General features: G+C 36.3%; 2 protein-coding genes across 2 annotated transcripts in view; one reads left to right on the top strand and one right to left on the bottom strand.

Annotated features, from left to right (window-relative positions):
- LOC125671502 (glycogen debranching enzyme-like) overlaps nt 1-5,116 on the top strand; it is a 30,009-nt gene extending 24,893 nt beyond the window's left edge. The window contains exons 27-29 of the mRNA XM_056163991.1: nt 1,780-1,867; nt 3,194-3,382; nt 3,553-5,116. Coding sequence (XP_056019966.1) covers nt 1,780-1,867; nt 3,194-3,382; nt 3,553-3,699 — 424 coding nt within the window. The 3' untranslated portion in view covers nt 3,700-5,116. The remainder of the gene's footprint in view (nt 1-1,779; nt 1,868-3,193; nt 3,383-3,552) is intronic.
- A 1,290-nt stretch (nt 5,117-6,406) lies between these two features.
- On the bottom strand, nt 6,407-11,760 carry LOC125671532 (uncharacterized). The gene is made up of 5 exons (XM_048907307.2): nt 11,618-11,760; nt 10,040-10,116; nt 9,397-9,535; nt 8,533-8,647; nt 6,407-7,595 (listed from the first exon to the last, which is right to left on the bottom strand). Exons 2-5 carry the CDS (start codon nt 10,080-10,082, stop codon nt 7,494-7,496), a joined length of 399 nt encoding a protein of 132 aa, XP_048763264.2. The 5' UTR covers nt 10,083-10,116; nt 11,618-11,760; the 3' UTR covers nt 6,407-7,493.
- Nucleotides 11,761-14,437: the final 2,677 nt, after the last annotated feature.

The following is a 14,437-nucleotide window of genomic DNA, read 5'->3' as shown; positions in this document are numbered from 1 at the left end:
CCGGCCACCCCTCTAAACCGGCCGTTTTTTTTTCGGTCCGACAGCCGGCCGGTTTAGAGAAGTTTCACTGTACATAGATATTTACATGAATATGAAATTTGTGTGTTAAAGAGAACAGACTAGTACTAATTCACATATCTTTAGAATAAACATGCACAGGTTTTAAGGTTATTAACATTACTTGTTGACATAATTTCATTATATCAATATTTTCTGTGTAGATATTCTTTTCTTATACTGGAAAAAGCACTGCATTCTATAAACACAAAGTGATATTCATCTTCAATACACATAATTTTTGTTATACGGTATACTTAACCATCGGTCAGTCTCTACTAGGAGGCGATGGTTTGTGGTACAAAATTTCAAAAAGATGCTGCTGAGTTTCTTAGGTAGTTTTTCAAGATAGGTTTCCAGACCAGTAGTTTTTCAAGATAGGTTTCCAGACCAAAATTTGTTTTAAAAATTCTGTACATTGTACTGTTAGAAGAACTAAAAATTCTGTACATTGTACTGTTAGAAGAACTAAAAATTCTGTACATTGTACTGTTAGAAGAACTAAACACATCAGTTGACCACGTCTGGACAAATTGATTTTGTTTTACAGCATTTGTTATACATTTTTCATTCACAGTAGATTGGTCATACCTATACATGTATAACAACATGAACACAAGCTTCCAACCAGAGAAAGTTAAAAACCCACACAGTAGAGGCAGGTGATTCCCAATGTACAGAGAGAAACAGACAGTAAAATGGCCATTTTTTAAAAACCCCATTTTTTTGTTACTTACATGATTGGTTCTCTAACTATAACGCAATAGCTACATCCCCTTCAAGCTTGAAAACCAATATCAAAACGGGCTCTGCACTGTCATTGTATTCTAGACATACACAATAAAATGTTTTATATAAAAGAATCGAAAGCAATTTTCTTAGAATTTATTTACTACTTTAATTTATTTATTTCTCCGATATACATAACAGAAGCCAATATCATTTGTTACTTATAGTGCAAGTGTTGTGCATCAAATGAACATATACAAACGTAAGGGAAGTCACTGGAATGAAATCAGCGGACAGGTTAAGATATCTTGAACTCCTGGATATGTTGAAGTTTTTTTAAACGCCCTAGAGATATTTAAATGTATATCATATATCAACGTTTTTCTCTACTTTGGAAGGGGAATAAAATTCAGAATAACAGAATTGACCATGCAGGCAGGCAGTAGAATATTCACAATTAAATCTGCTACATGCATGTCACATTGAATAAAAGTAAATATTGACATATTTGACTTGTACATGTAACTCTTCACAACTTGATGCTTAATATCAGCTCAGTGTCTGCAGAAATTGTGAAAAGGTTTTGTATGAAATTCCAAAATGAAAGTAGAGCAAGAACTTGATCTGTAAGTGATTGATAACAAGGGTCTAAAGATTGAAGCAGTCTGTGTATTAATGTTTATGTATTACAAGAGTCTAAAGATTGAAGCAGTCTGTGTATTAATGTTTATGTATTACAAGAGTCTAAAGATTTAAGCAATCTGTGTATTAATGTTTATGTATTACATGAGTCTAAAGATTTAAGCACAGTCTATGTTCTAATGTGTATGCATTACATGAGTCTAGAGATTTAAGCACAGTCTATGTACTAATGTTTATGTATTACATGAGTCTAAAGATCTGAGTACATTCTATATACTAATGTTTATGTATAGTACTTGAGCTATATACTATTGTTTATGTATCGTAGTCATAGCTACATCATCGTTGTAGGGACTGGGCGTATGTTGGAGATTATGACAACTCAAATGACACAGATGACTGCAAAGTGGCACATGGATTCAATTATCACCAAGGGCCAGTAAGTACAGAGAGAACCGCTGCCAGTGCAGTATCTTTATTCAAAGGGCTTAATAGAATGACTTGGCCATTAAGTGCAGAGTGTAACACCACCAGCGCTATATCTTAATATCAAAGGGCGTAATAGAATGACTCATCCTTTGGTTAAAGTATTATATTTATACAGCAAGGTGTACAGAGAAAAATTTGAGTGTGCGTTCTGCAATATCATTTTTATACGCCCGTCGAAGACGGGACATATTATGGTATGGCGTCGTCCGTCTGTCTGTCCCGACCTTGTGGGCAGGATACAGACTGAACCATAAGCCCTAGGACTTTACAACTTGGTACATTTGATCACCATGATGAGAGGAAGATGCCTATTGTTTTTCAAGGTCAAGGGTCAAGGTCGTAGTATCACTTATTAGGAAAACTTTGTGGGCAGGATACAAACCAAACCGTAAGCTCCAGGATATTATAACTTGGTATATTTGATCATCATGATGAGAGGAAGGTGCCTATTGTTTTTCAAGGTCAAGGTCGTAGTATCACTTATTAGGAAAACCTTGTGGGCAGGATACAAACCGAACCGTAAGCTCCTGGATATTATTACTTGGTATATTTGATCACCATGATGGCAGGATACAAACCGAAGATGATTTGGCTTGGTTACTAATCTGGTATAGTAAGTTTATAGACTTGTGTTTTAAATATTGCATTTTAGTATACTGTACCTGTACTTATACTTTAGCACTAACTGTTTCAAGCAAAGGTGTGTGGTATATCAGCATATTTATGAAGTAGCGCATTCTAAGGCTATCCCTCTCTATATCTTGATATCCATTTCTACAAGCATAATAATGAATTAGCTCACAGAGGACAGTACTAACTTCACTAAAATATGAATCCCACTAGAATATGTTTTCCTTGAGCAAAATCTATGGGCGTATTATGTCACGTTGGCATTTCTCTTGTTAAAGTTATTCTATGAAACACAAAAATTCATATCTTATGAAAGTGGTGATACTGAAAATTTTGATGCCCTTTGAAACAGATGGAACCAAATATTTGCATAGCTCTCTCTCTTTCTCTCTCTCTCTCTAAAAGAAATAAACACTTCTGTAATTCTATATTACATGTATATTATGAAGATATACCATGAACTAATTACAGAATGTTGAAAAATAATTTTAAAAAAATTATATTTTTTAAAAAAAGAATGACTCAGAATCACCTTGTAGTAACATATCATGCTGGTCCAAAAGTACACACTAATAAAACTGCAGCAGTGACAACATTGAAGTGACACTTAATATTAGAGAGCATCCTCACTGGTAATATCTTTCAGGAATGGGTATGGCCACTTGGATATTTTCTCAGAGCAAAGCTATACTTTGCCAAGATACTGGAATCCAAGAGGAAGGGGCTTCTGAAGAGCACTGTTAGCTTCATCAAGACTCGACTCACTCCTCACTATGAACACATAATGGCATCTCCCTGGCAGTCTCTTCCAGAACTGACAAATTCCAATGGCAGGGTGTGTACTTGTACTATTGAATAGTGCCTTAGATTTGTGATAGAATGTACTCAATATGTTACAGCACTGTTTTCAGTAGTGACCTACATGTAATTATTTTCTCTGTAACAAAAATGAAGTCATTCACCTTTGTCTTACAGTACTCAGAACCAGTGTATTTGTTTTTACAGTTTTGCCCAAGCAGTTGCCCAGCCCAGGCTTGGAGTGCAGCCTGTATACTGGAAGTCTTGTATGATTTGGAGGAAGTGGGAATGGTAGATGATATTGCCCCTCGACGAAACTCAGCGGATTTGTCTCAGAAGACGGTGCTGGTGTAAATGACAGAAAACCCAACAGTTAGGGTATAACTGTGTGAAAGATCTGTTCCTTGGGATCGAATTATCTGTAACCTCATTGTGTTTGGTTCATTAATGACAATGCATATGTATTTCTCTATTCCCCCTGTATAATTGTGTATTATGAATATATCCCGTCTATGGCTTTAGAACTTTCCCAGTGACAATCAGAAAACTAATCTTACCGATACTTCATGGTGATATTACAGTGGAATCGTAAAAATATTGATAACATCATTTTCTCAAAACCTGTTATCACAAAAGAGGTATTCTGGGGGAGGAATTGTTACATTATCAACGGGAAAGTACATGTACGTTTTATATCAGTATTTGGTTGACAGGAAGCAGGATAGGAGAATGGATGTATACTAAACTCTCTTATACCACTTTTAAGTCAAAGGGGGGTATATCTGGTAGATGGTATACTAGAATGATAAGAATACATAATGTCCTATATACAGTGTAGATTAAACCTGTGTAGACTATGTATTTCTGTAACCATTTGTTATTTCCTCCATACTGTGGATGTGGAAATTTACAGGATTCTTTATTTTCATTAGATTAGCATTGTTGATTTTTGTCCAAGAAATTTATCAAGCTTTTAATTGATTTTATACTGATGAACATTAGCAACAAAAAGTATTATAAGAACTAAATTTAGCAAGTGGAAATAGGACTTTCACAGGTTCAAATGTTTTGAAAATACACAAAAATTATATTCACTTGCATTAGTGGATTATCGAAATTATAGTATCTTGTATCTGGATCTAGACTGCCAAATTATTTGCAATTATTGCATGTATTCATATATAGTATTAAATGTAACAGTAGTCTTAGTGTTGAAGGAGATTTATTTTGTTGATTTTGCGATACAATACATTCACAATTTATCCCTTTCCAATACAGTACATGAATTCTTACCTTGTGTCGTTACATCAGTTTCCAATGTGTACTGTTTGTAAGTTCCTTCACAAAATGGAATGTTGTTGATTTTTCCGTTTAAGGTCTCTCCACCCAAACTACAACTTCAGTGTTTTCAAATGTACATGTATTTGTTTTAGGCAATTTTAAATGTTGATATAATGCACTATTGGATTTATTCATGACAAACTGATGCTACAGTGTGGCACAATAATGAATAAATAACTTATTTTTTAATCCAGTGCAAGTCACAAATTTCTTAAGGATATAAATTCTACCAATATAAATACACATTGGTATTTATAGTATACATTTTTCATGTACCAAAATGTATTTCAAGAAAGGTAATTTTCACTTCCATTTCTGCATCCTATTTACCCATGTTTTTTGTGACTGTGATAATGAGAGAGTTTACTGTGTAGTTTTTAAGTGATATTTTATATTATAAACTTGAATATTAAAAATGCTTTGATTTTGATTTGGAGGAGTTCTGAATTCTCTCTCAGGGTCTACTTGGAGAAGCATGATTGACCCAAAGATCAAGATTACTGTGTAACTGGCAAATGTATTCACTGTAGATACCCACGGAGGTTTAGTGCCCGTTCTGTTGTATTCACTGTAGACAGCCCCCGAGATTTAGTGCCCGTTCTGTTCTATTCACTGTAGATACCCACGGAGGTTTAGTGCCCGTTCTGTTGTATTCACTGTAGACAGCCACGGAGGTTTAGTGCCCGTTCTGTTCTATTCACTGTAGATACCCACGGAGGTTTAGTGCCCGTTCTGTTGTATTCACTGTAGACAGCCACGGAGGTTTGGTGCCCGTTCTGTTGTATTCACTGTAGACAGCCACGGAGGTTTGGTGCCCGTTCTGTTGTATTCACTGTAGACAGCCACGGAGGTTTGGTGCCCGTTCTGTTGTATTCACTGTAGACAGCCACGGAGGTTTGGTGCCCGTTCTGTTGTATTCACTGTAGACAGCCACGGAGGTTTGGTGCCCGTTCTGTTGTATTCACTGTAGACAGCCACGGAGGTTTGGTGCCCGTTCTGTTGTATTCACTGTAGATAGCCACGGAGGTTTGGTGCCCGTTCTGTTGTATTCACTGTAGACAGCCATGGAGGTTTAGTGTCCGTTCTGTTGTATTCACTGTAGATAGCCACGGAGGTTTAGTGCCCGTTCTGCTGTACTCACTGTAGACAGCCACGGAGGTTTAGTGCCCATTCTGCTGGCCAGTGACATACATGTATACTGTACATATACTTATTTTCGTGAGATTCATATTTTAGTAGCTTTGCTGATAAAGCCAGTGCTAATTCATGGTTGAGCTAAAATATGCAAATCTTCATTAATTACTTGTTCTTTGTTTTAGGGCATTCACGATTGGAAATCTGCTTCTCTTAACAGTGTTTCAGCATCCATATCATGTTGTGCTTAGGATCTTCTCATTTGATTTAGTTTCGGGAATAGATTAGCAACCCCAAAATAGGTCACACCAATTATGCATGAAAACATTTTGTCTGGGTTATATCTTGAATTTTATTAGTAAACCTTGTTTAGAGATATCTCTTGGAAGGAAAGTGTACCTTGTCTCAGTATAAGCATGGTGATCTCACCTTGGAATGAATGGTGGATTTAGGGGGAAGGAGGGGGGGCATATTCTCTGTAATGAGAAACTGGAAAATATAACGAACAGAAAAGTCAACATTCTGTAACCAACTACAGAATACACATTTTATATATTTCATCCATTCAAAAACAACAAGTTGCAGCTAATTTGAAATACTTTATTGCACTTCTACCAATAAACATAAGATCAAAAAGTGTAATAAAAAACTAAAAAATAATGTTGCTAATTCATAATTGATATCAACACAATAACTATTATGCAAATGCTGTGATTAATAATGCCATTAAAAAAAATACCCCCCCCCCCCCCCATGTTTTTTTTTTATATATATTGTTTTAAAAATGAACACACAATTGCATTTCTGTATCACCTACCACTTTGTTCTGCAGGGAAAAAACACTTTCATGACATCTGCTGCCATCTATTCTCTCTACATACAGTCAGTAATACTAAAATTTTAATCCATTGTAGCCTTATACATGCAGATCTAATTTCACATTTACAAAAAAATCTATATTGATGTACAGTATCATACCCTGTATCCTGTGTTTTGCAACAAACAATTATTATTAAAGTAAGACAACAACTGCAATTAACACAGTTTTACTTGCATTTGACAAAAAGTGAAAACTTAATCAACAATGATTAATCCATTTAAAATCAGAAAACTAAACACCTGACAGATACATGTACTTACAAAAAAACCATGTGTACATTAATCTTAACTATAAACAGCAGCTTCAGTAAATATAATATGAATTCATAACAACTTGGTAGTACAACCCTTATGTATATATAGTAACAAGTCTGTGTATCGCAGCACATAACAGTCCAGAACAAAACCTGTGTTTTAAAGGGACATCAAACATTAAATATTCTAACAATGAAATTTATGTATCAAACTGTAGATTCTTCAGTATACGCGAGTACTTGATATCGCAAAATGACTCGGATGTCAAATCGCAAAAACATAATTTCACAAATGCTCTGTTGATCAAGAGTATTTACATGTATATAAACAATAAAAATATAAAAGCAAGTAATTTTATTTTGCAAGTGATGCTTCTCGCAAAATTACACAATAATAGATTCCTCGCATATATTTAGGAATTTATAGTCTTGAGTCGGAGCTCAGTAAGGTGAATGCATGGTTTGCATTTATCATAAGTCCCTTTTCTCACCCCACCCCCCCCCCCCCCCACCCCCCCCCCCCCCCCCCCCCTTGGATCTCTAATCTTCATCTTCTTGGGTCTCTAACCCCGACTCCAGTTCAGGGTACCAGGACTTGTTCTCCTTTTTTTTCAAATACAGTACAAGTCTGTCATCTTCAACCTGTAAATATAAATATGAAATTTTCATGGAAATAAGACATACAAACTGGTGTAGCTGTGATAGATCAACCAGCCTCCACAAAACAACAAAATGTAGTGTCTATCCCATAAAGTTAGTAACATGTACAATGTATCTCTCCTCACCCCCCACCCCAGCCCCCTGAAACAAAATAGACTTATCGACACAAACACACTCCCAGAATATGCTCATCAACACACACACACATTCCCAGAATAGGCTCATCAACACACACAATCCCAGAATAGGCTCATCAACACACACTCCCAGAATAGGCTCATTAACACACACCCAAAATAGGCTCATTAACACACACCCAAAATAGGCTCACCGATGCACACACCCAAAATAGGTTCATCAACACACACTCCCAGAATAGGCTTATTAACACACACTCCCCCAGAATAGGCTCATTGACACACACACTCCCAGAATAGGCTCATTAACACACACACTCCCCCAGAATAGGCTCATTGACACACACACACTCCCAGAATAGGCTCATCAACACACACACTCCCCCAGAATGGGCTCATTGACACACACACACTCCCAGAATAGGCTCATCAACACACACTCCCAGAATAGGCTCATCAACACACACCCAAAATAGGCTTATTGACAAACACACCCAAAATAGGCTCACCGATGCACACACCCAAAATAGGCTTATTGACAAACACACCCAAAATAGGCTCACCGATGCACACACCCAAAATAGGCTTATCGACACACACACCCAAAATTGGCTCGGCAAGACACACCCAAAATTGCTCGGCAAGACACGCCCAAAATAGACTCATCGACACAGCCCTACCCCCAAAATAGGCTCATCGACACGGCCCTACCCCCGAAATAGGCTCATCGACACAGTCCTACCCCCAAAATAGGCTCATCTACACAGAGTTGCTATTTGTACCTCCATATAACTGTCTTCCTTGACAATATCATACGGTAGCTTCTTGATCTTCAGCTGGTAGCACTTCCCCTTCAGGTCTCCTTTAGCCTTCCCAGTGACTGTGACTTCAAATGATCTGTAATACAGGTCACCAGGTGCCTATACATGCATGTAATTACACTAAATACCAATCATCTGCCTCATTAACTTCAATGCATTAATTAAAGAGAATTTCTGAATACTGTTACAAGTGCCATAAATTCTAATGTCATTAATTTCAGTAAAAAAAAAAATGTACATTATGTGGCAGTCAGCTGGCTACAATTTCTGATGGCAGATAGCTCAGTTGGTAGAGCACCTTACTAGAGATTAAAGGGGTCTAGGTTCAAATTCCTGCATGGTCTGTTACATGTTATAGTTTCCAGTTACATTGGCTGCCATAGACCAGCCCATATAACTTGTGCCTTCCAATAGATAAAATTTTCAAGGGCAAACGCATTTAAGGAGGGAGGAATGCGGCAGTCAGCTGATTTCAATCGCCAGTGGCCAGATAGCTTGGTTGAATACCTCACTAGATAATCTGATATTCAGGGATACAGGTTCAAATCCAGTGGCCATTTTCACAAAAACATCTTGTGACTAAGATAAAAAAAATGCTCTATCTTATACTCAACTGAGTGCAACTGAGTAAGAATGACTGTTTTTCACCTATACACATGTAGTAAGTGTTGTTGCTCGTTCAGAAATATATGAGTGAAGAATTATAAAAGAATTACAGTATTTTAAAATGTTCATCTTAATTGTAAGATATTTTGTGATAAGGGCCACTGTTCTGTTCCATTGCATTCTCTCTCTTACAATTACAATTTATATTGTTAAAAGTACCTTTCTTCAAATGTTGCATTGACTTCTGCATTTTCTGCCTTTCTGATGAATTTTAGTCCTTTCATTGACCTGCCAGTTTTCAAACCTTTAGCACTGACAATCACATGCACAAAGCCATCCTTTTTTCTTTCATCACTTACTGAATAAGAAAAGATTCAATTAGCAATTCCTTGTGTAATTGGTCATTTGGGTATATGCAATAGATATTCATCAATATATATGGGTATCATCAATATACATATGGGTATATTGCGCAACCCAAAATTACCATATACATCGAACAATTTTGGCATAAAGGACATTTAGCAAATTTTTCTTTTAAAAAAAATGTAGTTTGAAATATTTGAACTTTATTTTTTCTCTCATATTCATTAAAAAAGTGTATTGATTTGGTTAGTGCTTTCATTTTTGGTGAATCCCCCCACCCCCTCCATTTCATGCATATCAAAATTACCCAATATATAGTATTTGTAACCAATTTATGCATATCTAAATCAAGCTTTCTGTTTTGTAAACAACATATTTCATTCTTTATTGCAACAGAATACAATTTCTTGTATGTTAAGTATAAGCTTTAGACCGGGTTATGACTCCACAGCCAGTATAGCAGACAGATTCCACACACAGAGTAGACAACACTTACAATAGGCTGGCTCCACTACATTGCTAGCTGCTTCATCTCCCATTGTGACTTGGAAATGGACTACATGTATACTGCACCTGAATGATTAGGAATTCAATTTTCTTATGACCTCAACTTCCTTTAAAACGTTCAAAACTACAAATCATAATGGTATGTACATTATTGTGTTCAAAACTACAAATCATAATGGTATGTACATTTATTGTTGTATAATTTAACTGTCATCCTAAACCAGGTAAACTATGTAAAATTGACCTAAACAACTGTTAGACGTGGGGTGTCCCTCGAGAAAGTTATCAAGCTGTGTCTCATAAGCTAATGTAAAAATGCAAGTATATTAATCTACATGTAACTCATTCACATAGTCACAAAAATCATTTTAATACTGCATGTTTTAAAATGTGTAGTATCGATACAAAATTAGCAGTCTAATATGGTGATCACATAAGGTTTTTATTTTCTTATTTCTCAAGGTATGGGGAGGGGTTTTACCGGTGTGTTCCCCTTGACGTTTTGAAGGCTACTCATCTCTTTAATAGACTCTTGCTCCCTAATTTCAAATCCTGTAGCAGTCCCGATCAGGGGAGGCTATTGAACAGTAACAGACTAGGGTGTGTAATTTCCAACAAGAGAATAAATGTTTATTCGGTATATATACATGTTTGCAAGAGCTAGTGCTAGTCTGAGAGAGATGAAAGAATCAAATGAATGTTTTGCCAAAGATCTTTTAATCTTTAAATTAACAAGCATTGACCTAAAAATCAAATATTCTGTCTTTAGCTTCTCAGGAAATTCTAGTAAAAATTAAGATTCCTTTCACAGTATTTGGAAATAAATTTTCTGTTCTCTTCAAAACTAAGTTTCAAGTCATCCCTCAAGTCAAACTGGTGTGTTGTCTTTGATGTTCTTTCCGAGTTTCCACCCCTCAGCAACATGTCAGCATCATTTTATATTATTCGGTTTGGGAACAGTAAAATGCTGCATATTCTATGAAATATCAAAGCAATGCACAACATTTCCGGAATATAGACTACTATACACAGAACTTAAGACACAAGAAGGCCCAATCTTTAAACATCAATGGGTGTGCATATTTTATCCCCATGAAGGGACATTTGTATTGAACATCTGAAACAAATTTTTTTCCTTCAATACAATCGTTGCTTCATAATAAAATTCTTGTCGTGTATGCATATACCCAGCCCTCTACCCGTTGTGCATTTCTCTTGAGGCATATGTATGTAAAAAAGGGCCTTTCTTCTTTCTATTGAATAAACTTCGACATTAGTCTCCGAAATATGCATCAACATAAGAGTTTAACCATTTCGTAACGAGACAAACTTTTGACACGGCAGTAATTTCTGTGGAAACGAGGGGGTTATTTATATTCGGTCTTTGAGGGAGATAGGAAAGACCGAATATAAATAACCCCCTCGTTTCCACAGAAATTATAATAGCAGTAGGCCCACTGTCCCGTAACTTCACTTTTAGTTTTAAGCTAGGGCCGTGCCTAATCGCAGTAATCGGTTTAAATGTTTCTCATCAAATAAACACGTTCAAGTGCAAAACTTTACTTACTATGTTGATGATATAAGTTTCAGATTCCCAAATGACAGAACTGCAGAATTCTTTTTATTTGCCGTAAGCAATCTGGCCTGTGTGTCAGCAAGGGCAAGTAACCCTCTACTTGGTAGGTGGGACGTTTCGACACATTACCTTTTAGCACCAAGACCTTTAACTGTTTCAGTATCTAATCCAAGATATTTTAGTGTGGGATATCCCCCATTTAGCATGGGATGGCCATAATAAATATTCAAATGGTACAAAATATCATATTGAATTTTTATGGTACGAAGTTTGAATTTGTGTGGGTGAATTTGTCATTGGGCTAAATTGTTAGGATACCGCATGACGAAAAGTAAATAAAAATCAATGGCGGCAGATACAAAATGAAAAAGTGAAGCACAGGCACCGGAATTTCTGTCAATAAGTCGCTCATTAAAGCCAAAGATAAAAAAAAATCCTACCCCTTCTATATATAAATACATTTAAAATATATAAATATATTCATATATAGAGGGGGTAGGATTTTTCGATCTTTGGCTTTATTTCAAGCGACTTATTGACAGAAATTCAGGTGCCATTGAGTGAAGATTGATTGATGTTATCCGCCACACTCAACAATTGTTCAGTTATCTAGTGGCGCCCAGTTTTTATTGGTGGAAGAGAGAACCTAGATACAATGTACCTGGGAAAAGACCACCGACCTTCCGAAAGTGAAGATTAACAGTAATCAATGAAAGGTGCAAGATAACGAACAGTGATCAATCTCATAACTCCTACAAGCAATACAAAATAGATATTTGGGCAAACACGGACCCCTGGAGAGACCAGAGGTGGGATCAGGTGCCTAGGAGGAGTAAGCGTCCCCTGTTGACCGGTCAGTACACCCGCCATGAGCCCTATATCCTGATCAGGTAAACAGAGTTTTCCGTAGTCAAAATCCGTGTGCCAAGAACGGCCTAACAATCGATGCGAAACATGTCAGACAGCATTTGACCCAATGATAGGTTGTATTGACGAACTAGATCGTTATAACAACCATAGAATTTGCAAAATGCTGACTTCAATCGAGACTCATAAATCCTATGGAGAATACAAAATTGAGAGCATCCCCCGTGGACCGATCAAGTAATCAGAGTAGGCCTAATTCATAGTCAAATCAATAAGACAGTATCATGAGTCAATATGGGAAGTTGACGAAGCTAGCTGAAGTTTGTCATAAAGTTCAGTTGTTAGCTTAATGTTTATGTTCAATTAAATATCCAAATATGGAAGACCCTGTGGTGTCTTTCATTTCGAATTCACTGTCAGAGATATATCAAACTGATTATTAGGCTTATGTGAATGAAAGTAAGTATTGTTAATAAATAAAACGTTGTCAATGTATTGTATCTAAATGTTGAGTTGGAGTTTTTTCCTTCTCATGTAGAAGTTTTTTAATAAATTGATTACATATAAAGGAGCACAATTTGTGCCCTTGGAAATTTTAAAATACTGTTGGAAGACCTTATCACCAAAGACTACGTTAAATTGATATTGTCTATGAGGAACTTCATCTTTTTAATAATAATGTCATGCATGTATATCATTTCAGAAAATTTATTGACGTAACCAGAAACTGAAGATGGAAAAATACATTTCACTATTACACTAAAATGTCATTTACTTTGCTTATTGAATATAAACATGATCATTGTCCAATGACGTTGCTATAAATAGCATGTGGTGCATCTCATTCAATTTTCTATCGATGAAGGAAACTGGAAATATAAGTATGAACTAGCACCTTGTAGGTGTTTTTAGCTCACCTGAGCCCAAGTGAGCTTTTCTGATCACATTTTTTCCATCTGTCTGTCCATAAACTTTTTAAAAATATTTTCAACTTCTTCTCTATAACCACTGGGCTAATTTCAATCGAACTTGCATCCTTGGGTAAAGGGGATTCAGGTTTGTTCAAATGAAGAAACATGCCCCCTTGAAAGGGGAGAAAATCAAGAAATGAAAAAAATAGAGTGGGGTCATTTAAAAATCTTATGATGAAGAACCACTGGGCCAGAAAAGTTTATATTTACATGAAAGCTTCCCGATATAGTGCATATTCAACTTCGTTCAAATTATAGGGGATCAAAGTTTTACATGCTAATATAGGGGAAATCTTTCATCTGCAGAACCACTGGGCTAGAATAGTGGATATTTACATGAAAGCTTCCACACATGAGTAGATTTAATTAACAAAATAGCAAAATTTAGCAGATCTTTTAGTGGAAGAGGGAACCATGAGATAAGAAAGGGATCTGCTGATATGGGGATGCCTAAGGCATCCTGCAGGTCCAGGGCAGAGTCCTGTTGAGAAAGCCCCCCCCCCCCCCCCCCCCCCCCTTCAAAGCTCCTGTACCCTGTACAGAAGTGTCTCCTTTACATTTTCTAAATGTGTTTTGTTTTTTGCTTTTCAAAAATACACATTCGCTTCAATATCAGGGACTTACCAAAACCCAAACCCCTCTTTGAATCTGCCACTGAGAATCTTTGCTATGTAACAGCTTTCATGAAAAATTTAGTTTTTCTGGCCTAGTGGTTCTTGTGTCTGCCCATGTGAAGATGTTTTCAAATATACCCCACCCCAATTTTTTTCACTTTAAACTCCATATTCCTGGGATTTAGAGCACATAGCTCTTCATTTGATCAACCTTGAATCTTTCACCCTATAATGCTTTTGGTTAACTCAGTGGTTCACAAGAGGAAACTGCAAATGTGAAGATGTGATTCAAAAAGACAATTCTGTATAGTCCACTTCACACTACCTTATAACTTTAACAAATATGTAATTCCACAATC

This window comes from Ostrea edulis, chromosome 4 (assembly GCF_947568905.1).
Source record: "Ostrea edulis chromosome 4, xbOstEdul1.1, whole genome shotgun sequence".
NCBI classification, from domain to species: domain Eukaryota; kingdom Metazoa; phylum Mollusca; class Bivalvia; order Ostreida; family Ostreidae; genus Ostrea; species Ostrea edulis.
This window is presented reverse-complemented; position numbering and strand designations above follow the sequence as displayed.

Coding starts and splice junctions, on each gene's coding strand:
- LOC125671532 (XM_048907307.2), bottom strand. CDS start 10,082: ATGGGAGATGAAGCAGCTAGCAATGTAGTGGAGCCAGCCTATT. Junction 9,536..10,039: donor TGTAGTGGAGCCAGCCTATT/GTAAGTGTTGTC, acceptor TTTCTTATTCAG/TAAGTGATGAAAGAAAAAAG. Junction 7,596..8,532: donor AGGAAGACAGTTATATGGAG/GTACAAATAGCA, acceptor TTATATTTACAG/GTTGAAGATGACAGACTTGT.